Consider the following 22,552-nt stretch of genomic DNA (forward strand, 5'->3'; position numbering starts at 1 on the left):
GGCCCCGACCCTGCAGGGCTCTGCAGGGCCTGATGACGAGCTGTTTCCATCCAGGAACACCTCCTCCGGGGCCCTGCCACAACTGCCACAGCACTGCCCTGGGAAGAAAGAATCTGTGCTTCAAAGTGGGTCTGGCTTTTTTTTTTCAGGTGACTTGAGCGATTTCAGATCTTGGGTAGAGGAGCTGGGAGAGAACATTCTCCCAGGCCCTTTCAAGGCGTGGCTGTCTTGGCCTCTGAGGTCAGATGGACACTGGGCTCAGCTGAGAGTCCTGGTTCTACATCTGCCCCAACCAGTGGTTCTAAAAGCATGGCTCCCAGACCACAGCATCAGCATCACCAGGGAACTTGTTAGAATGCAAATTCTCAGCCTGGTACAGTAGCTCATGCCTATAATCCCAGCACTTTGGGAAGCCAAGTGACCTCAAGGATCACTTGAGGCCAAGAGTTTCAGACCACTCTGAGAAATTTAGCAAAACCCCATCTCTACAAAAAAATTGTAAATTAGCTAGGCATGGTGGCACGAGTCTGTAGTCCTTGCTACTCAGGAGACAGACAGGAGGATTGTGCCACTGCACTCCAGCCTGGGTAACAGAGCAAGACCCTGTCTCTAAAAAAAAAAGAAAAATGAAATTCTGATTCTCTGACCCCATCCCAGACTTACTCTGGGAGTGGAGCCCAGCAATCTGTGTTCTCCAGGGGATTCAGATGCATGCTCAAGTTTAGGAACCACTTTCCAGACCATGGGGAGGGATCTGGGAGAACAAAACTAGCCATGCCACTTCAATTTTTTTTTTTTAAGAGATAGGGTCTCACTATGTTGCCCAGGCTGGCTTCAAACTCCTGGGCTCAGTGATCTTCTCACCTCAGCCTTCCAAGTACTGGGAATACAGGCAAGTGTCACTGCCCCCCCCCAGATCCTCTTCATTTCTCCAAAAGGGGAAACTGAGGCTAGAGGAAGAAGAGAAGGGCCTGGCCCAAGGTCACACAAAATTGTCAGAAGTAAACTGAAGTTAGACCAAATGTTTCCAGTGTTCCCCTCTCTTTCTTCTGACTCAGGCAGACCTCCCAAGTCCATCCCAAATCACTGTGTCATTGTCTGGAGGGCCACCCTCGTGCCTGTGACCATCAGTGAAGTTCTCCCTCTGTGCCAGGCACTGAGCTTACCTGCACTAGCTTGATGAATCCTCACAACATCCTGTGAGGTTGGCATGTGTGCTCACTCCATTTTACAGAACAGAAAACTGAGGCTAGGGAAAGGTCAAGTCACTTGCCCAAGGTCACAGAGCCAGAACTCAAACCAGCTTTCTCTGACCGTGGGGCCTGTGCCGTGGCTAGCAGGACCACACCAGGGTTTTCAGGGACTGCCCCTGTCTGGGGAGGGCTCTTCTCCAGCATCTACAATTCAGTGGAGAAACCACAAGGGAGACAAAAACTTCCCAGAGCAGGCAAAACAGATGGCAAATGGCCAAGAGACAAAAGCAGCTGCTGTGCACTCATCAGAAAGCCCCTGTGTCTTGGCTTGTACACAACTGTACTGACCTTGGAGGGGGCAGAACAAATTAGAAGCAGTCAGCCAGGAGGAGGAGGAGTGGGTGGGGTTCTCACCCAGACCCTCATTCCTACCCTCTCACTTCTCCTCCTCACTTTGTTTCAGTTGTCCGGGACTCCCGCAGGCAAAGTGTGTGCCCTGGGACAAGGCTTCCCAACCTCCTCACAGCAGGCACAGAGAAAACAAAAACATTTGCACAGCATCTGGGGAGTCTGGAGAGGGGTCAAGGCACGTGGGAGACTTGAAAATTTACACTTTCTTCATAACATATATTGTGATTGGAAACTATAACATAAAGTATTAGAGAAGACAATAAGGCTCAATTTTGTATAAAACCTCCAAATAAAACATTTTCAGGCTGGCAAGGTGGCTCACACCTATAATCCTAGCACTTTGGGAGGCCAAGGCTGGAGGACTGCTTGAGCTCAGGAGAGTTTGAGACCAGCCTGAGCAAGGCCAAGATCCCAACTCTACTAAAAAAACAGAAAAATTAGCCTGGTGTCGTGGCGCACCTGTAGTCCCAGCTACTCGGAGGCCGAGGCAGGAGGATCGCTTGGGCCCAGGAGTTTGAGGTTGCAGTGAGCTATGATGACACGACTGCACTCTACCCAAGGTGACAGAGTGAGACTCTGTGGGAAAAAAAATTTTCAAATTCTTAAACATGAAACGTGAGCTTGCTTCCATGAAAATAACTTTTTATATCAGGTTTCATGTTTGAAATGGCTACACACAATTCTCAAAAATAACTTTTTTGCAGGGGAACAAAGGCTTTGTAATGGTGGTCTCTTCAAAATTTCTTAATGAGGCCGGGCGCGGTGGCTCACGCCTGTAATCCTAGTCCTCTGGGAGGCCGCGGCAGGTGGATCGCTTGAGGTCAGGAGTTCCAGACCAGCCTGAGCGAGACCCTGTCTCTACTAAAAATAGAAATAAAAATTATCTGGACAACTAAAAATATATATAGAAAAAATTAGCCGGGCATGGTGGCGCATGCCTGTAGTCCCAGCTACTCGGGAGGCTGAGGCAGTAGGATCGCTTGAGCCCAGGAGTTTGAGGTTGCTGTGAGCTAGGCTGACGCCATGGCACTCACTCTAGCCCGGGCAACAAAGTGAGACTCTGTCTCAAAAAAAAAAAAAAAAAATTCTTAATGGTCAATAATAGTGAGAAACTTTGTTCACAAAAGCAGGTGATATAAAATTTGGACCATTTTTAACCATTCAAAGTTTCCTAATAGTTGAATTGCATTTAAAGACTTGAACAATGCCTCCCTTTATTTATTGACAAATGGAATGTTGAAATTCCCATGGAATTGTAAATAGATTTTGAATCCAATGGCAAGTTTTCCATGTCAAGTGTCTCAGAATAAGGTTAAGCTCTAATTTGCAGAACACATGCATGCATCCTTAAAGCTGTCACAGATGCCTATAAAAGGACAGGTCAGCTGCAAGCAGACAGGGGCATTGAACTTTGTGAAGATGGAGCTGGGAAACACCACTGGGAGCTGTGCACACCAGCGTTCTCTTCCCTGGACCAGCTGCACCTGGGCTGCAGGCTCTTCATCTTGGGCACATGGGACAAAACTCTTCTAGCAATAGGTCCATGGGCCCCCTGTCCAGGATAGGCAGTGGTGCCCTCTGCAGCTGGCTGCTCAAGCAGACGTGCAGGGTGTAGAAAACCACGTTGGCCATGCTAGCTTGTTAGAACATGCTCACTGTTCGCAGAAACTGTGGACATGACACAGGACCCTGCCCACACAGGCCACCAGGGGCCCTACCCAGCTGCCCTGAAGCTGGTGGTGATCAACATCATTAGTTCACTTGCCACAGCTGCCCCGGCACACAGCTGCAGAGGAGGCTGACCCCAGCCTGGCTCTGAGGATGAGTCTGGTTGGTCTGAGGGTAGTACCACTCCCTTGTCAGTGATTGTCAACACTTGGTTCGGAAATGGGCATGTGACTCAATTTGGGCTCAGGTGGGGAGTCTGGCTGGGGTTCTTTCTGGGAGAACATCTAGAAGTGATCCTCTTCTTTCCACCAGATGTGGTTCTGGTCCAGGGCATGATATTGGAATGGCAGCAGACTGAGAATGAAGCCAGCACACGGGCCCAAGTGACCCTTGAGGAAGGAGAGAGCAGGTCAACCCTGCAGCCCACTTCACCTTTGGACTCTGCACTGTGTCAGCCGCTACTTGTCCTTATTGTTCAAGCCAGTTTGATCTGTGCTTTTTGGTTCCTTGAAGCAGAAAGCGCTCTCACTCCTGGCTCTGAACAAGAGCAGATGATCAAATAGCACTCACTATGCATCACCTGTACGCCACAAGGCAGTGTTGTCTCCAATTGCAGATGGAGAAATGAAGGTTTAGAGAGGCTAAGAAACATGCCCAAGGTCACATAGCTCCCATGAGATGTCAAGACCACAACACATGTGGACCCCACTCCACAGTCTGTGGTCTTTCTCTTGGCAACGTGACAGTGAGGGAGGAAGCAAATAACTTTAAAAAGAGACCAAGGAGCTCAGGAAAGTCAGCAGCTTGGCGTCGCTTAGCAAAGGGGTGGACAGCCCATTCCCTGCAGCAGCTGGGGAGCCCAGACGCAATTACAATTCAAGTTTACAAGAGAAGGTACTACTTGCTATTTAAAAAAAATCAGGGAGCAGATTTTTAGAAAAGCCATCAGCTAAACAGGGTTTAAAATATTTCCAAGTGGCTTGGCAAAGTCTTATAAACTTACACTTATCTCTTGGCCCAACCATTTCTCTCCTAGGTTGAAGAAATGAAAACACGTTCACACAAAGACTTGTGCCCAGATATTTACAGGAGCTCTATTCATAACAGCCCCAAACTGGAAAAACCCAAATGTCTACCAATGATCCACGGATACATACATTGTGGAAGAGCCATATACAATAGACTACTCAGCCGTAAAAAGGACTGTAATAGCGAAACATGCAAAAAGAACCTCAAAAGCATTATGCTCCCCCAGACTGGTGCCATGAACCCCAGACTTGTGCATCCAACTACTACTTGACATGCTCCCTGGATCTCAAATTTAAGCATCTGAACTTTTGATCTGCCTCAAATCAGCCCTACCCATACTCTTCCCATTTCAGTTAATGACAGTTTAGTAATTTCAGCCAGAAACCCTAACATCATCCTCAATTCCTTGCCTCCTCTGGAAGTTCTGTTGGCTGGACCTTCTCACCACCCCTCTGCTACCCTGCCCTGAGGCACCAAGTCTCGCTTGAGTTATCACAGTGGGTTCCTAACCCATCTCCCTGTTTCTTCCCTAGACCCACTTATAGTTCATTTTCAGCACAGTAGCCATGGTGATCATGTAAAAATATAAGTTAGATCATGTTACTTCTCTGTCCCCAACTCTCTAGTGGCTTCATCTCAGAGTGGCCGTCAAGGCCCTTCCTGCTCTGGCCCTGACCTTGTCTATATCATCTCCAGACATGGGCTCCTCCTGGCTCACTCTGCTCCAGCCACAGTGGCTCTTCCTGTCTTTCCAAACTGCCAGTCCTACTCCTGCCTCAGGACCTTTGCTTATGCTGCCCCCTTGGTCTGGAATGCTCTTCCTTCAGATCTCCCAAAGGCTTGCCCCCTCACCTCCTTCAAGTCTTTGTTCAGGTGTTAACTTCTGAGATCTTCCTTGCTGTCCCCCTTCCTCATTTTTCTCTATAGCAATTAACACGCTCAATATTTCCTTACTTGTTTCTGTCTGTCTCCCTCACTAGAATGTCAGCTTAATGAGCTCAGCGATGTTTTTGTCGGTTTTCTTCACAGATCTATAGGAGGTGCTCAATAAACGCTAACTGAATGAAAGAAGGGGACACCTGAAGCCTGAAGAGAAGTGACTTGCTGGAGGTCACAGCCATCTGGAAGGAACAAAGCCCCGAGTCCTTCTCAAAGTCACGCCAGGCCCTAGCCCTCACCCCCAGGACAGAGCCGAGGGACAGCCCAGCCTCAGGGGGTGCCTGTGGGACTCTGCCAGGACTGGGGTGCTCCCGCGAGGAAGTCGAGGGGCTGCCCTGGAAGAGGGATGGCAAAGGGGCTCCTCTGAGGAGGCCTAGAGATACCAGCGCCACAGTCCTGCCCTGCTGGCAGCCGCGGCCAAAGCACATCTCCCCCGCCCTCCGGCCGCAGGGCGCAGGCGTCGGAACCGCTGCTGGGCCCAGAAGCTCGGCCCTGTGGGGAGCGGCAGAACGCGGCGTTGCTGCGGGTCGCCCAGCCTCAGCGCGGCGACATCCTCCTGCTCCCCTCCCGTTGTTGGCCCCGAACCAGCAGAGGGCGCCCTGTCCCAGGTCCAGGCTCGGTCACCGCGCCCTCTGGCGGCCACACTGGTTAGGGCCAGAGGGGAACCCTGGATCTCCCCAGGGGAGGGGCCCGTCCTGGCCCCCTCCCTGAAGCCAGGGCTCCAGACGCACAAGTGAAGATCCAGAGGGCCAAGAAGGGCACCAGCAGCCTGGGTGGCCTGGGCCCACCTGACCAGCAAGGTGAGGCCGCCAGTGAGGCCCACATCAGCCCCACCAGCTGAGCACTCACCGTGGACCAGGCTCTGGCCAGGCCACTTTATACACACCCAGCCCCAATTACCCACGAGTAGACCAAGGCACAGGGCAGGGGCAGCAGCCACCCAAGATTGCCCAGCAAGGAGGTGATGCCAGTGGCCTGACGCCTCCTCCGGCTGCCCTCCCCTCTCTGTCTCTCCAACTGCTCACCCACAGACAGGGAAGCCTCCTCCCGGCTGGTTGAGATGCAGAGTTAAAAAGTATAAAGTGCAAGTATCAGCTGGCTTTTATTGCTGTGCTGGGCACCAGGTGTGTAAGGTCCACCTCCCGGCACCTCCCTGCACCTCCCACTGGCCAGGAAGAGGGTGCTGGTGAGACCTGAAGGTGGAGCTGGGGATTAGGCTGAGGTGGAGGTAGAAGGGGGCAGAGGGGCCCCAGGGGCTGAGTCCTGGGGAGGGCCGGACTCCTGAGGTCTGCCCAGCTTGACCCGGAAGGCTGGGGAGCCACCTCCTTCCCTCTACCCCAGGCCCTGAGTCAGCCCGGGCAGGGCCAGGGGCCTGCAAGTCCTGCCCCTTTGCTGTGTGGCCTTTGGGGAAGGGGATCCGTCTCTGAGTGGTTTCTCCCGACGAAAGATGGGTTGGCAGGGCAGAGGGGCCGTGCCTAAGGTGGCAGCCAGGTCTCTCCGGGTCTGTGGCTCCTGCCAGAAACCTCTTCCTCTGCTCCCTGGGAGCTGTGGCCTGCTCCTGACAGCTTCTTTGGAGTCACCATCTGGACCTGGTCAGACAGGAGGGGCAGGAAGAGAGAAACAGAACTAGAGTTACTTACACAGAATCAGAGAGACCAGACGCCGACAGATACAGGGAAACAGCCAGAGATAGAGAGAAAGAGCTAGAGAGAGAGGCGGAGATAGCCAAAGGCACAGCTAGAGACAGAGACAAAGCCAGAGACAGAGAGGGGAGAGAGAAGAAAGCTGAGAAGGGGACAACAGAGACCAAGACAGTCACACCATAGAAGGGGAGAGAAAGCCAAGGCCCGGGGGCTAGAGGCCTCTGCCAGCCTCACCTAGAGCTCATCCCGGGGGTGGAGGCTGTGCCCGCTGCTGCCAGCCAGGTCCAGGCGGGGCCCGCGCAGGGTCTTCTGTGAGCCACTCCAGCTGAAGATACGGCCGCTGTCGTCATCCCAGGGGGAGGATGTCTCCGTGTCACTGAGCCACCCGGCGTCCCCTGCGTAGTGGGTGGGGGCAGCAAGCAGGGGCCGGGCAGAGAAGGTGCGCAGGTCCCTCGGCCAGAAGTGCGCCTTGTACTGCTCGCTGCGAGGTGGGAGGACAGCTCAGGGGGGCCGAGGCGGGCCCCTCCGCCCAGACCACACGCCAGCGCAGAACTGGCACCTCACCTGCCCAAAGCACCGCACTGCCCTCCCATCTAGTCCTCACAACAGCCCTGAGAAGTGGGATTTTTATTATCCCCATTTTCCAGATGGGTAAACTGAGGCTGAGAACAGGAAAGTCATTTGATTAAAAGCCACACAGGCTGCCAGAATTCACACCTAGCTTGGTCTAGACTCCAGGGCTAGGCTGGGCTACTCCTTGGTGACGTGGGGCAAGTGACTTGGCCTTGCCAGCCTCAATCTCGCCAGCTGCCCAGGGAGGGGACTTACCACTTGCTAAGGTGGGCTCCTGGATGGGACGCCCCTGCCCCGCCCCGCCCCCATCCGAGCCTCACTTGGGGTGCTGGTCAAACATGATGGGCAGGAACTCATCCACAGGCAGCATGCGACGCAGAGGCTGGGAGGCCAACAGCTTGCGGGCGCCCGCCAGGCTCAGGGCGTATGCCAGTGTCCAGTAGGAGTACCCGGCCACCACCAGGCCTGGTAGCCCCTCCACAGCTGCCTCCTCCTCAGGGTTCACCTGCTTCCGGCCAAGGTAGCTGCAAGTGACACCAAGGATCCCAGGAGTCACTGAGTCCTGGGGTGTCAGGGGCCCTTCCCTCGGCCCCTCCCGTGGGGCCAGCCAGGATTCCAGGCAGGAAGAGGCAATCCCCGAGGCCCCCGGCTCCCTGGCCCCGGGGCGCAGGCTGCCTACATCAGGTCCCACGGCAGTTTCTCTGCCTCCACCGCCTCCATCAGCCGCTCCAGCCGCCCCTTGAAGTTGCTTTCAAAGCGCACGTCGTCCTCAAACACCAGGACCTGGGCCAGGCCCCTGGCAGCCACCTGTGGTACACAATAGGGTGGGAGACGGCTCTTCAGAATCACTACCTGCTTCCCTCCTGGCTACAGCCCACAGACTCTGCCTGGCCCGTCGCATCCCAAATGCTCGGCCCTGGCCACGTCGCACAGCTGCTTCAAAGCCTACTGGGGCTCCCACTGCCTAGGGGCTGACATTCTAACCTCGCTCTGGCATTCAAGGCCCTCCAAGCTCCCAATCAAGCTGTCCAAATAGAATCATGATGGTAGACATGACCGTTGGTACATTCATTGAGGACTATGATATCCCAGGGGCTCTTGGGGGCAGAAAACATCCCCCTGTTGCAGGAGGGAGGCAGGCACACAAGGAGGGGACATCGCTTGTCCAAGGACACACAGGCAGGAAGTGGAAGAACTGGGATCTGAACCTGCTTCTGCTGGACTCCAGGGCCCAGCCTGTCACCTTGGCCTCAGCTTTCCTAAAGGAAGCTGGGGTGGGCAGGGGTAGGGGAGACTCCAGCCCCCAACGTCCCAAAGAAAATATACCTCTTGTAACTTTGGAAATGTGAAAAGAACAGGAAATCAGCTCAGTAAACAGTGAACTATATCATCCTTCAATTTGTTCAGAGAGGATAAAAAACCAACATGAATATCACTATAAGCTCACATACACATACACGTGTATATTTTGGCTACGGTAGAAAATAAGGAATCTGTGCCCATCACCTGGAGGTGGTACCCTTGGAGGGCCCAGTTCCCCTGCTTTTACTCTCAGTGACCAGCGACCTCTCCACTGCACTCATGCCCCAGCCCCTGGGCTGAGGCCTGGCCAAGCGCTGGGCACGTGCCAGGCCCTAGGCCTCCTTCCCTCTGCCCCTAAACACCTTCCTGCCTCAAGGCCTTCACCCCATGGTTTTCCTCTGCCTAGAAGGCTCTTCTCCCACCCTCCCATGGTGAGGCCCACCCTGACCCCCACACCAGGAGTTGGGGCCAGTTCACACTCTCAGAATAGCCCAGACCTCTCCCCTCCACTGCAAGGCTGGCTCTTTCAGATTTCTGTCCCCTCCTCTGGTCCCTGAGCCCCAGGAGGATTCCTCTATCACAGGAAGGAGGGGACATGCATGTTCCTCGTTCCCCTCTGTGTTCTCAGAGCAGAAAATCTCCTAGCACACAGTAGGTGCTCAAGAGAGACTGCAGAACGAATAGGGCACCGCTCAGGGGGGCCCGGTCCGGGGCTGAGTGCAGAGGAGGTTCAAAGCTGCTGGCCGGGTCTCTGTTACGTATTCATTCACTGGCGTGTCCACTGAGCGGACGTCCTCACCTCCTCCCAGATGGAGTGGTGGCTGAGGAAGCAGCCCACCTCGCCCTTGGTCAGCGTGCGGCCCGAGTAGGGGTCCTGGTAGCCGGGAAGCAGGTCCACGCCGAGGTTCCTGATGACACTGCTGTTGAGCATCCTGAGGGACACAGGAGTATCGCAGTGAGACCCCCTCCAGAGGGGCCTGGCCTGTGCATGTTGGGGACAGTCACACTGCGGTCTGGTTGGAAGGAGATTTCAGCCACGTAACTCCTTTGTGTGGCCTGAAGCTGTCAGTGACTAGACCTGGGGAACCGTGGCCACCTTGGGAGTTATGATAGGACAAGACTGTTAGGACAGGTCCCCATCTGATAGGACAGGGGTGACCCTTGGGGACAGGGGGGCAGGAGGCTGCCTGAGCGGGAAGCACCCCCGGATGAATGTGGGAACATGAGAGATGCTTCCTGGGCAGAGGCCCAAGCGAAGGATGGACATCCTATGGTCAAACGAGCTGAGGGCTTGAAGCAAACAGAGCGGGCACATGGGGCCATGTGACCTCTGGTGTCCACAGGAGCCTGGCCTCTGGATTCCCCTGGGGAACGTGGCCGGCCTGCCCTGACCCCCACCCCTCAGGCACCCAACTTCAGGATGGAGACTAATGATTCCAAAGACACCTAACCCTTTGGAATACTTACCATGTGTCGGGCCCTGGCTAACTCCTCCTGAACTCTTAGCAAACCCTGAGAGCAAGGCACAATTATTTGCTATTTACATGACAGGGCTGGGGGCCGGGGGTAACCTGCCAGAGAGCACACACCTGGTAGGTAAGTGGCAGAGCTGGGCCCCAGGCCCTGCAACCTTAACCACTGTCCTCTGCTCCCTCTGGCGGGCTGAGGGAGGCATCTTGCACTGTGTGCGCCTGCCCTGAACTCCCTGAGACAGTATTACTCAGGCCCTACTTGAATACCTCCTGGAACAGGAAACTCATTCAACTTGGCTGCGTTGCCCACTCCCAGGGAGCTCAGAGACGGACCACACTGCCCACCAGCAAGTGCCCAGGGCCCCATCCCCAGGAAGTCTCACCGGCCGTCCACAGCGTCCACCACCCGCCCAGAGATCTCCATCTCCCAGAGTGAGCTCAGCATGCGCTCACGGCGTTCGGGCCTGCGGGCCAGGCTGATGACAAAGACCTAGGGGGGAGATGAGTGCAGGGGTGGGGAGGGGAGAGCCCATCCACCTCCAGCCCCCGGTCCTGAAGGTTGGGGGACTTACCTCATCAAACCCCATCTTGCTGGGCCTCTTTGGGGGCCGAGACACATGAGCTGAGGCCTGCATGGGGGGCCCATCAACTGCAAAGGGAAGCAGGTCCCAACCGTGAGTCCCTCCTGGCTCCCGTTAGCAGCCACCTGAAGTTCTAACCCCCAGCCTCGCTCCAGCCCTCTTCAGCAGAAGGCCCAGCAGGAGGGGCCCCCTGAGATCACAGGATCTACCTGGCCCCACACTGTAGAACTGGGGAGACTGAGGGCCAATAAGGAAAGGGACTTGCTCAGAGTTATGGAACAAGTTACGGGCAAGGCCAGAACCCCAAGCCCAGTGCCCACCCAGGTCAGGGGCCCAGGAAAAGGGGTGCCGTGGGGAGGCAGGGAGCCCCAGCAGCAGGGGGTGGAGAGAGGCCCCAGCCCTCACCTAGAGCTTCCAAGATCAGGTGGATGAAGTTGACTCTCTCATCCTCCAGGCCCTGGTGGGATTTCACGGGCACATTCGTGTATCCGTAACGATGCTCATTGCACACATGGACTGAGACCCCTGCAGGGACAGGCTGAGTGAGTGCTGGCGGGGCGGGGGGTAGGCCCTCAGAACCCACCCAGAGGTCCTAGGCCCGGCACTGCCAGTGACCCAAAGTGAGAGTCTTCTCTGGGACTCAGCTTCCCTACCTGTGGGACCAGAGGGAGAAAGGGCTTGATTCACAATATCTAAGGGGTCTTCCTGCTGAGATGGTTTATTCATTCAACAGACCTGTCTAAGGCACCTACTGGGCACCAGGGCTACGGTGGTGAGTGGTGATGAGCAAGACACACAGTCCCTGCATCAGGGGGTCAAGGTGAGGAAGGAGCAGGCCAATTCCCACTGCTGACAGCCCCAGGATGCAGTGGGCCCTGTGGCTCCACCCCTAAATCCTCCTCTCTCTCCCCATCCCCACCGCCCTACCCTGAGCCAAGAACTATCACCTGTGCCCAGAGCCCTCCACTTCTCTCCGTGTTGTCTTCCACCTGACACCCAGAGTGGCCTTTCCCCCTTCAATATTTGTCCCCTTTATTATAATTACCCTCAGGGCAGACACGTGGTGTCCGTGCCCAGCACTGAGCACACAGCCTGCCCCAGAGCAGGGACGCAGCAGCCGGATGGCCTTCCCAGCACTGGCCAATTAACAACGGCTGTCCCTTGAAGTAGTGGTAGTGATGAAAAAACAAGGGAGTGTTTTTGTTTCCTCTTTTTTCCCCTCCATTTATTTGTTTTGCCTTCACTTGCTTTTTGCACTTGATGAGACTGTTTGCTTCTTGTATGCCTGTACACTGCAGACTTCCCCAGCACCTGGTGCACAAGACAGACTCACAGCACCCTCCACGCTGGCCACAACCGACACGCCGCTTGCTCAGGTGTAAGTCGCCACCTCTAGTTCACCCTGACCACCAGTGAAGTTCTTCTCCACCCACCAGACTGTCTACATCTTGAATAACGCGTTCTCTGCCACCTTCTCAGGAACTTTAGCCCAACATCGGTGTCTCTGTCTCCCATCTTCTGACGCTTCCTCAGGACTGGATTTATTCCATCCACACCCAAACACTTTCTAGGAACTTTCATCTTAAAAATAACTACCAACACCAGAGTGATCTTTTCAGTGTGCAAATCTGATCACACACAACACCTCTGATGGCTGCCGACACGCTCAGGCTAAAGATCAGGTGCTTGCCTGTCGGTCCTTAGAGTCTGGCCCCTGCCTCCCTTTCCTGCCACAGCCTGCACTGTGTCCCTGTGCTCGCTGCACTCCAGCCACATCCTTCTTATGTTCCCTGCTACCACAGGGCCTTTGCATCTGCTGGTCCTTCTGCCTGAAATGCTCTTTCCTGCTCTGTTTGCCTTGTCAATGCTTGCCCATACTTTAAATCTCAGCTCAAAAGTTCACTCCCTCCAGGAAGCCTTCCCTGACCAGGTTAACTCTAGTCTAAGCTCCTAGAGCACATACAATCAAGAAGTTCTCCTTCTGTCACCATTGTGATTGGACATCGATTTTTGTGGTCTTTTGATTGACTGGACTGGAGGCTCCAGGAGGGCAGGGGCTACCTGATTTTACTCCCCACTGTCTTCCCAGTGCCTGGTACACGGCAGGTGCTCTAGAAATATTCAACTAGTGAAGGAATACATAGAAGTGCCAAGATGGGGACAGCCAGAAAGGCATCTAACCCACTGGGGTGGTGGTTACAAGAAAGGCTGTGAGAATTAACAGGATGAAATGCAGAGTGGTCAAGGATGTGCTAAGCAGAGGAAACAGCATGTGCAAAGGCCCAGGGACCTCCAAGAAATGCTCAAGGAGGGCTGGTCCTCACCAGCAGCCTGGCAGGCGTAGGCGAAGACGATGATGTCGTCGAAGGGCCAAGTGTAGTTGGGATGAGGCGGATAGAAGGCGAGCTGGGCGGCTCCTTCAGCCCGCAGGGATATCAAGAAGGTGGAGTGGACCATGGGGACACGGAAGCAGCCCCGGCGCTGGCGGTTCTTGGTGGGGAAGTACTCGGCTGTGCGGCGGTAGTAGCCCTGGGGAAGCGACATGCTCTGGGCTGTGAAGGGGCTCCCCCTGCCACTGCCCACAGACCCCACAGCCTTCAGGCTCTCTGCCCTCCATATCCCTCCTCCCAGGACCTCAAGCCTCCTGAGGCCCCATACCTGGCCTCACCTGGGGGGTGATCCCACACCAGAAGTTGGAGTAGTAGGTCTGGGAGTCCAGCATTGGGGCCACCACTGGAAGTCCCTGCTCCACCAGAAGTCGCAGTGTCTGGTTGTTGGTCAGAATGTTGTCTGTGTCTGCAAACTTTGGGGAGGAGGATGTCACAGGCCCCAGCCCTGTCTGGGCTGCAGAGTTCACTGATCCCTCCAGATTGCCAGAGACCTAGAGTGGCTCCTAGGATCCAATGGGAGTTCCCTTAGAGACATCTAACCAACAAACCCAGTAGATCTGTTTCTGGACTAGGGAATCTAGTCTGGGGCACTGGCTCAGCTCAGGGATTGGGTCCAAAGATTACATCCGAGTTACTGATCTAAGGACCTTATCTGACGGCTTAGGGAATGGATCCAAACACCTACTCTGAACTCCAGTCTGGGGATCTAGGCTCAGTTTATACTCTGGGCTTTAACCCAGGAAACTAGGCTCGGTATATATGTTGGGATCCATCTCAGGAATCCAGGCTTAGTACCTAGTCTGAGCTCAAACATAGGGATCCAGGCTCAACTTCTGGTCTGGGTTCTGTCCTAGGTAGCCTGCTGATGGATCCAGCCTTCAGGTCGTTCAGTCATAGCAAGATTTCTGTTAGGGACTGATACTGCCACCTTTCAGAAGCCCAATCTTAGGCGAGGCTTCTTACCAAGATATAGTCAGCCCCCCAGCCCCTGGCAAAGGTGAGGGCTTCCTGCTTCAACTCCATCAGAAACTGGTGCCTCTCTTTGGTCCAGTGCTTGGGACCCTCTTCATCTGGGTAGGACCTGAGGGGAGAAAGAGATGAGATGTTCCCAGGGGGTAAGTGCTTCTCTCTCCCTGCAGAACAGTGGCCAGAGCCCTGGCCTGGAGCCTGTGGCCCTGGGCTGCCCCTTCCTCTCTGGGTCGCAGCCATTCTCTCCCTTCCCCTGCACACCTCCCCTCACATCACCACCTGGGCTCCCCCTTGGGCCTCCAGATCACAGCTGCATAGTCCTCCCCCACAGCTGCCAGCCACTCCTGTAGCATCTCCGTGGTGTTGTCCACGTTGTGGTCTGTGGCACACCTGGGGAACAGAAGAAAAAGGGTGAGGGGTTCAGCCACCACAGGACCGAACCCCAAGGCAGCCTAGATGCCAAAGCACCAACACCTTTGAGGCTGGCCTCTCCTGGGAGCAGTGGAGGCTAGGTATGGAGGCAGGACAGCCAGGTCCTAATCACAGTTCTGTGACCTGCTGTGTGACCTCAGGCAAGTCCCGTCATTCTCGGCTTCACTTCCTCCCTCAACTTTAAGCTGTCCTGCCTATGTCACGGGCCAAGAGAAGAGAAGGCGAATGCATTCTGAAAGATGAAAGGTACCTCAGCTTTAAGGATCACACTTGCCATACTCCCTGGTTACCTTCCTTCCTTGCTGTGTGACCACAGGCCAGCCCCTTTCCCTCTCTGAATCAGGGCTAGACAGAAGAGCTGCTGTTTTCCTCCACCCACAAGTTTTAATAAGAACCAAACCATGCTCTGAGCATCCCTGAGAAGGCTGATGGGCCTGAGCTCTGCTGCCATGGAGCAAAGCCCCCCTCTCCTGGGGAGCAGCTCTCATAAGGAGGTGGGGGCTTAGGCAGGAGCCCAGGGTTTAGGTGATGCTGCGCCTTTAAGCCAATTCCCCACAAGTGAAGACTAACTACGTGTCAGCTTTTATAGGGCTGGGAGCTAACTAACTCCCAAACTGTGGTAATTGTGGGCGGCCTCCCCAGGCCACAGCTCCACCCCCAGCCCAACTTTTGGTGTGTTGTGAGGGGTGGTTTGTCATTTCTCTCAGTTTATCCCCCACCTTAACCCCGGGACGCCTCTCTGCTCCCACTATAGGCTGGAGATTGTGGTCTCTGATCCCACTACCCTATGGGAGCCACAGGGTGACTCCAGGGAGGGGGGCTACCCTTGGCTGACAAGACCCAGCCCCTCTGCTAATAGGAGCTGGCACCAGCCAAGCTGCAGGGGAGCCAGTCTGACACCCCTGTGCACACGAGCCCAGGGTGACGGCACTCCCGCCTGCTCCTCAGGACCCTCCTGTCCGGCCCATCCCTGCCACGGTCCCTGCCACGTGGTGCCCGGAGGACTCCCGAGGTTCCTGTCTGCTCCTCTCCAACTCAAGCCAACCACAGGTCCCACTGGGGGTTGCGTTTGGGCTCTGGGGGCTAGGCAAGACAGAGTGGGCCCAACTTACACCCAGGGGAGGCCCCAAGAGAAATAGGGGGCCAGAGGAGAGGTGAGTGTCCCCGGGTCGACCTATGGCCTCAGAGGTCTGCCCTTGCCCGCCAGGGGCATGGGGTCCTGTCTGGGGCTCGGGGTTGTGGAGGGCCTGCCTGTGAGGGTAGGGGCCTGTCTGCGTGGTGTCTGGGCAGGGAGCTGATGGGGCCGCCTGGGACGGGGGCCCTCTGCGAGGCTGGGGAGTAGATGCCAGTGGGTGCCAATGCCCGGGTCTCTCTCACCAGAGGGCCAGCCTGGCCCGGGGGTAGTCCAGCCGCTCCAGCGCGCCCAGGTAGTGGGGCAGTGAGTGCTCGGCATTGCGGGCCAGGATGGCAAGGACCACCGCGGGCAGCGGCGGCTCTGAGACGCCCGCAGCCTGGAGCCGCGGCCCCAGCAGGAGCAGCAGCTGGAGCAGCGGGGCGGCGGGGGCAGCGCGCATGGCGGGCGCTCGGGCGGCGGCAGCGCCCCCCCGGCTCCCGGCCGGGCCACGGGGAGTGGGCGGGGCGTCCTGGCGGGGCGGGGCCTGGGGCCCGGGCGGCGCCGAGGCGGACCCGGAGCGGGGATGGGGAGCATAACCCCCGAGAGAGGGCTCCCACTCTCCGCCACGGGGCGTGGATTCTCGAGTGTCCTCTCCTCGGCCCGGGGCGCGGGAGCCAGGCCGGAGACCCGCCCCAGACACCACCTAGGAACAGCCCCGCCCGGCTGGACTCCGGAGGGGTGAAGGGGGGTGGGGGGCGAGTCTTGGGTGCCGGCATCTGAGCCGGCCGGGCGTCTGATAACCCTCGACGCCTCGGATCCCTAAGTGTTCAGCCCCTGGAATCCGGATTCCCGGGTCCATCCATCCGACTTCGGACCTTAGCCGCAGACCCCGCGGCCTTGCCGGGGTTCCCCGGCGCGCGCCCACGCCTCCGCCCGGGGCGCCCTCTGGCGGGCCCAGACGGGAACTGCGCAGGCCAGCGGGGCGATGCGTGGGCGGGAGAGGACGGCCAGAGTTAGGGGGCGGGGACCGGGTCTCCCTGACCTGGGCTCGCCGTGCCGCGGCGGTCCGCGTCTGGCGATCCCCGCGCGTCACCATCCTCGCCTCGGTCGCCAGCACCAGCATTGCTCCGGCCCTTTCAGAGAGAAAAGCCCACTCTTAAGTCTGAGTGCAGAACTAGGGGCGCCACAGAGCCCCTCGCAGCCCCCCAGCCCCCCTCTAAAACAGCGGATACAGCCTCCCTGGGGCCGAGCCGGGGTCCTTGGGAGCCTGCTGGGATGGAAAGGAGTCTCCCCCCTCTCTTGGGAGAGGAACAGAAAAGGGGAGGGGCGTGGAGGCAGCAGAAGTGGGTTCTAGCTGGGCACCTGCCACCGACCTCAGGTCACTTTTCCTAGGCTGGTAACACCACCTGTCTGGGAGGGTTTGCAGAGATTCCTTCAGAGAATGAATACACTTAAACTTTTCTCTGCATGGAGGCTGACATACAGGAAGGGCTCTGCTCAGGGGGTTGGAAGGAGAGAAGAGTTTCCCCTTCATCCTCCCTCCCACCACCTGGAAGGTCTACTTTCCTGTGGGCACCTTTGGGTCGTCCTTCAGCCCCTTCTCAGGGTCAGGGAACGGTGGAAGGGTAGGGTGAGGGCCCAGCAAGGAAGGGACTTACCTAGCGATGGGGCAGCATGTAGGGGCACTGCACCTGCAGTCCTGTCTCCAGCCTGGCTCCAAAGCCTCCACCAGATGCCAGATACAGCTTCCAGCAGGGCCACTTCCAGGCCAGTGGTCCTGCAATAAGAAGGCCCCAAAGTCCAATGGCAGCATCTTGGGGAGATACAAGAGACCCCTCCCTTGCATGGTGGCCTCTGGCAGGAAGCCACCCCCAGGTGCAGAATGGAGATTCCCTTCTGAAGTGAAGCAGTGTCCCCTAACTCACCCATCCCAGAGCCTCTGCCTGGCCTATTGGTCATGAGGAGGCCATGGTCTGGATATTTGTGACCCCAAAATTCATGTGTTGAAACCTAGTCACCAATGTCTTGGTAGGTGGGAGCTTTGAGAGGTGGTTAGGTCATGAGGGCTCCACCCTTATGAATGGGATTACTGCCCTTATGAAAGAGGCCTGTGGGAGATTGTCTGACCTTTCTGCCGCAAGAGGACATGGCTAGAAGGCCTTGTCTGTAAGGAATGAGTCCTCACCAGATACCGAATCTGCTGGTGCCTTGATCTTGGACTTCTCAACCCCCAGAACTGTGTGAGTAATAAATTTCTGTTGTTTATAAATTACTCAGTCTAAGGTATTTTGTATAGCAGCCCAAATGGACTAAGAGAGAGGGGGCTTCCAGATTCTTCCCTGGCCTTAAGTCCTCCTCCTCCTCCCACTAGTCCTCCCATCTCCACTCCGTCCCTCCCTAGTCCACCAGTGGTCCAGCCTGTCACTAACTCCCGTGCCCCAGGGTTTGCCCCTGCCTAGAAGAACCCTGTAGCCATCTTGCTTTGGCACAGGTTAGGGCTACTGCAGACTCATGAGCGCCACCCCCAGGTGAGCTCTCACCCAGCCCCAACACTCCTGTTTCCCTGTGCTCCCTGCCCCCTCTCCTCAGTGGCATTTCAAATGCACCCAGTATTCTCCAGCCCTGATTCCACACCCTCTCTCCCCCAGCAAGGATCTCCCTGCTACTTTTGAGAGAAAATAAAAGCTGTCATCTGGGAACTCTCATTTCCAGCCTCCAAACCTTCCCCCCCTTGCCCTCAAGCCAGCCTCTTGCTCTTCCCTCCTCTCACAGTGGAAGAGGTGCCCCCTCCTCACAACAGAACCACCCTTGGTCTCCATACTGTCCCCTTGCCTTTCCTGTATCCCCAACCTCCCTCTTTTCTGGTTCTTTCTTACACATGCCAAAGGACCTGAATCTCCCCCAACTTAAAATAAGAAAACACCAACCAAGGTGACTGTGCAGCCTCTAGCTGTGGCCCTAACTCACTCTCTCCCTCCAAACCTGTTGGTGGAGAATCTGCACTTTGCTCACTTCCTCGCTTCCTTCTGTTCCTGCTTGACATGTGCCAAGGCTGCTGCAGCCAAGCTGCTCCTGCTGAGACCGGAGTCCTCTGGCCACTCCCCTGAGTGGACACTTCCTCCTCATCCCTCATCCAAGAGGGCTCAGCCCCCCTTCAGCAGCTGACTGCATGGACCACTCCCTCTTTCTGGAAACCTGACATCTCAGCCATCCACCCAGACACAAACTCCACTTGTCCCAAACAGAACCCCAATCTTTTCCCCAAACCTGCTCTCCCTCCAGGGCTCCCCCCATTCTAGGGACTGGCACCTCAGCCCACCCTGTCCCTCGGGCTGGAGACCTAGGTGTCATTGATGACAAATCCCTCTGTCTTTGTCACCAATTCCATCCTCTCACGTGGCCAGGCCACCTCCACAACATCTCCTGCACACAGCCGTTTCTTTCCTTCTGCTCTGCCATTTGCCTGGCTCAGGGCATCAGTGTCACCCACCTGCACCACTGCACCTCCCAGCCTGTTACCCCCCCACACACACCACTGGGCTTCCCCCCTGGAAACCATTCTGCACTCAGCAGCCCTTTCTAAAATGCCTCACACCCTTCACAGGTTGCCCATTGCCCTTGGCATAGAGCTCAAAACCCTCAGGGGGCAGCAAGGCCCTGCATTGCCTGCCTGCGGCTTTTCCAACTCCTCTGATCTCCACGCCCTTCCACCTTCTGCTCCAGCCAAATTGCATGATTTACAGTTTCCAAAACACTCCATGCTTTTGGAGTTTTTTCCTTTGGTCCCTCTGCCTGGACTGGTCTTTCACTTCCTGGACAACTCCTATCCTAGAGGCCCTGCAGTCTCAGCTTAAACTTCCTTCCTCTGCAAAGCCTTCCCTGATGTCATGTCTGGGGGACACACCCCTACATGGTATTCTACACGATCCCATTCATTCAGCAAATACATATTAAGCACATGTGCTGGCAGTGCTCTAAGTACTGGAGACACAAAGGTGCACGAGACACAGTCTCTGCTCCTAGGGTCCTTATGTTCTGGTGAGCAGACACAGACGGGAAACAAGCAAACCTGTAAGTGAATAGATAATTTCAAGGAATGGTAAATGCTATGAGTAAACTAAAACAAGTGATCAAGAAAACTAAGAGTAGCTGGGAGTGGGGCAACACTCAAATAGAGGGGTCAGAGAAGACATTTTGGTGCAAAAGGAAAAGCCAATCAAGGGACGATCTGGGGGAAAAGGGTTCCAGGTAGAGGGAACAAGTAAGGCACAGGCCCTGGGGCGGGAACAAACAAGGGGCTTGGAGTAAGGTGAGCAACAGGTGTGCTAAGGGGTGGGGTAGGATAGGTGGGCATGCCTGGGTCACCCAGGGCCTTGAAGCCATGGTAGGATTTTGGTTTTTTTTTTAAAGTACAACAGATAGAAAGACATTGAGGAATAAGCAGAGGAATAATGTGATTTGTCTCAAAGAAGTTGCCCTGGCTGCATCTTAGAGGGCATAGAAAGACATTGAGGAATAAGCAGAGGAATAATGTGATTTGTCTCAAAGAAGTTGCCCTGGCTGCATCTTAGAGGGCCGACACAGGGGCAAGGATGGCAGCTGGGAGACCCTGGTACAGGGAGAGATGATTCTGGAAGGCAGAGGTGAGAGGTATGATGCAGGCAGAGCCCACAGGCCTTGTGGGAGTGGATGTGTGAGACAGAATGTGGAATCGGGACGAAGTTAGCAGGTGGTTGGACGGGGTGGGCTGGTTGCTGAATGGGAGCACTGGAGCAGGAGCAGGTGGAATGCGCAAATCAGCTGCAGTTTGGGATCTCACTCTGAGCTGCCTTTTAGACCTCCAGGTGAGAGATACCATGGGAAACCTGGCTGGCTCTGAGTTCTGAGGCAGGGACCTGTCCTCTGCAGTCACCATCCTTTCCCCAGTCCTAGAGCAGGGCTGGTGAGCATTGGCCAGGGGGAGGGGGAGGGCAGGGGTGGGAGCTCCCAACAGAAATAGGATAGGGTCACTGGCTGAGGTGGACTGATCCTGCACTTGTACTCCGCTTACACTCATTTTTTGCCCCAAAATAAAAGACACACCCTGCAAAGGTAATGCTGGCCAAATTCACAGAAATTCTGAAGCTGTGGTACTCAAAGTGTGGTCCCTGGACCAGCTGCATCAGCCTCACCTGGAGGCCTTCTAAGAGTTGAGAGATGCACACTCTTAGGCCCTCCCCCTACCTACCGAATCCAAAACTCAGAGTAGTAACAAGCCTTCCAGGTAATTTTGCTGCAGGCTAAACTCTGAAACTGCTGTTCTGTGGGGCTAAGGCCTCAGTAACCAGTTCATATAGGGTACACACCTGGGGAAAAAAATGACCGTTTGGGCCTATGTGGCTGAGTAGTAATCAGCCCAGATGGACCAACACCTGCTCGGGCTCAGGGTTTCTCCCGGCAGCTTCCTCACTGTCCACAGCCATTGTAGTTCTGGCCAAAGCCAAGTGGTGGCGCCAGCACCCCGGGCTTCACTCTGGCTTCCTAAAGTAGAGACCCTGCAAGACCTGTCCCCTTTCCCAGTACCTTCTTCCCCCTGGGAGCCGCAGTTCCAAGGCCTACCGCCTGACAAAGGCTTTGTAGCATGGCCTTCACTGGCGAGAGGGACATTGAGGCTGGCACACCCAAATTGGGGGCCAAGCCCCTACTCCTGGGGATTAGGGAGAGGGGCTAGAGGAGCCCCTTTGGGTCTAAGAGAAATTCGCAGTGTCAGACCTCTGGGGCCTGGGGGTCAGTAACCCAGGTAGGCCGCTCTGGTCCAGTGGACTCTGGCCACACCCCATTAACCCTTTGCTGACCCTGCCCAAACTCATTCGAGGTCCAAGGTGCTGCTTCCCTGCCAATGGTAAGGGCACCTTAGAGGTGCCCCAGTCCCAAACAGGGCCCCCCAGGTTGGGGGTCCTCATGGCCTGGCAGCCAAGCAAGCTGGGAATGGGGACCCAAAGCAGGGGGGATGCTTGGATGGAGCTCTTACCAGCTGCCAGCTTCACGTCTCCTGAGTTGGGGGCTCTCTGGGCCCCTGTCCTGCTTTGTGGCCAAGGCAGCCCAGGATCCTGGCCCAGGACGGGCCCGCGCCCCAGTCCCGGTTCTGGGTGCAGCTCGGCAGATGGGAACCCAGGAGGCCAGCCTGGGCGCCCTCCCCATCTCCCCACCTCCAAGCCCATTTCCAAGAGGACCCAGGGCTGAGCAGGGGCTCGTCCCCATATGCTCCCCTTCCCCTCATCTTTCCTGTTCAATGGAAGACTGAGACCCCTAACGCCCAGCTGGAGGCACCCCTGCCCATTCTGCTTAGACTTAGCATAACCTGGCCTCTGCTCTAGGAATCTGCCCACGCCCCCCCATCCCCAGGGTTCCCCCAACACCCACACACACTCCGAAGGACCACCCTCTCTCCCCTTCTTGGCCATGCTCTCCTCTCCTAGGATCCCAGATGTGCAGCTGTCCTCCTCTGAGGCTCTGCCTCTCTTCTTAGGAGGCTGGGAACAGGCCAGCTGTTTTCTCCAGGCAGCCAGCTGTTTTGCCCATCAGGAAGCAGCTCTGGCTCCTCTGCTAAAATTGTTCCTACCGCTGCTGCAGCGTGGCAGCCCTGCTGGGCCAAGGCCTGGGAGCTGTTAACTCCTCTGGGCCCAGGCAGCCCCTTCCCCCTCCCAGCCCGGGATCCCTTTTGCTTCCCCCCGAGCTGCAGCAGTAGCCTTGCAGAGACCCCAAGAAGACCAAGTATTACTATCCTTACCCCCTCAACGACTGCTAACCTGTCCTCTTAGACAAAGCCTTGTCCTCAGATGAACCCAGGTGAGCCC

General features: G+C 56.2%; 1 protein-coding gene across 1 annotated transcript; it reads right to left on the bottom strand.

The window, feature by feature from the left end:
• Positions 1-6,323: 6,323 nt before the first annotated feature.
• Positions 6,324-16,207, bottom strand: CERCAM (cerebral endothelial cell adhesion molecule). Its single transcript, XM_045563295.1, has 13 exons — positions 15,980-16,207; positions 14,450-14,560; positions 14,165-14,282; positions 13,480-13,614; positions 13,136-13,340; positions 11,217-11,336; positions 10,803-10,879; positions 10,614-10,720; positions 9,558-9,690; positions 8,136-8,263; positions 7,777-7,980; positions 7,118-7,364; positions 6,324-6,829 (listed from the first exon to the last, which is right to left on the bottom strand). Exons 1-12 carry the CDS (start codon positions 16,174-16,176, stop codon positions 7,118-7,120), a joined length of 1,782 nt encoding a protein of 593 aa, XP_045419251.1. The 5' UTR covers positions 16,177-16,207; the 3' UTR covers positions 6,324-6,829.
• Positions 16,208-22,552: the final 6,345 nt, after the last annotated feature.

Source organism: Lemur catta, chromosome 10, assembly GCF_020740605.2.
Source record: "Lemur catta isolate mLemCat1 chromosome 10, mLemCat1.pri, whole genome shotgun sequence".
In the NCBI taxonomy this organism is placed as follows: Eukaryota; Metazoa; Chordata; class Mammalia; order Primates; family Lemuridae; genus Lemur; species Lemur catta.

Coding starts and splice junctions, on each gene's coding strand:
- CERCAM (XM_045563295.1), bottom strand. CDS start 16,176: ATGCGCGCTGCCCCCGCCGCCCCGCTGCTCCAGCTGCTGCTCCTGCTG. Junction 14,283..14,449: donor AGGCCCAAGGGGGAGCCCAG/GTGGTGATGTGA, acceptor TTCTCCCCTCAG/GTCCTACCCAGATGAAGAGG. Junction 13,341..13,479: donor GGTGTGGGATCACCCCCCAG/GTGAGGCCAGGT, acceptor TCGCTTCCCCAG/GGCTACTACCGCCGCACAGC.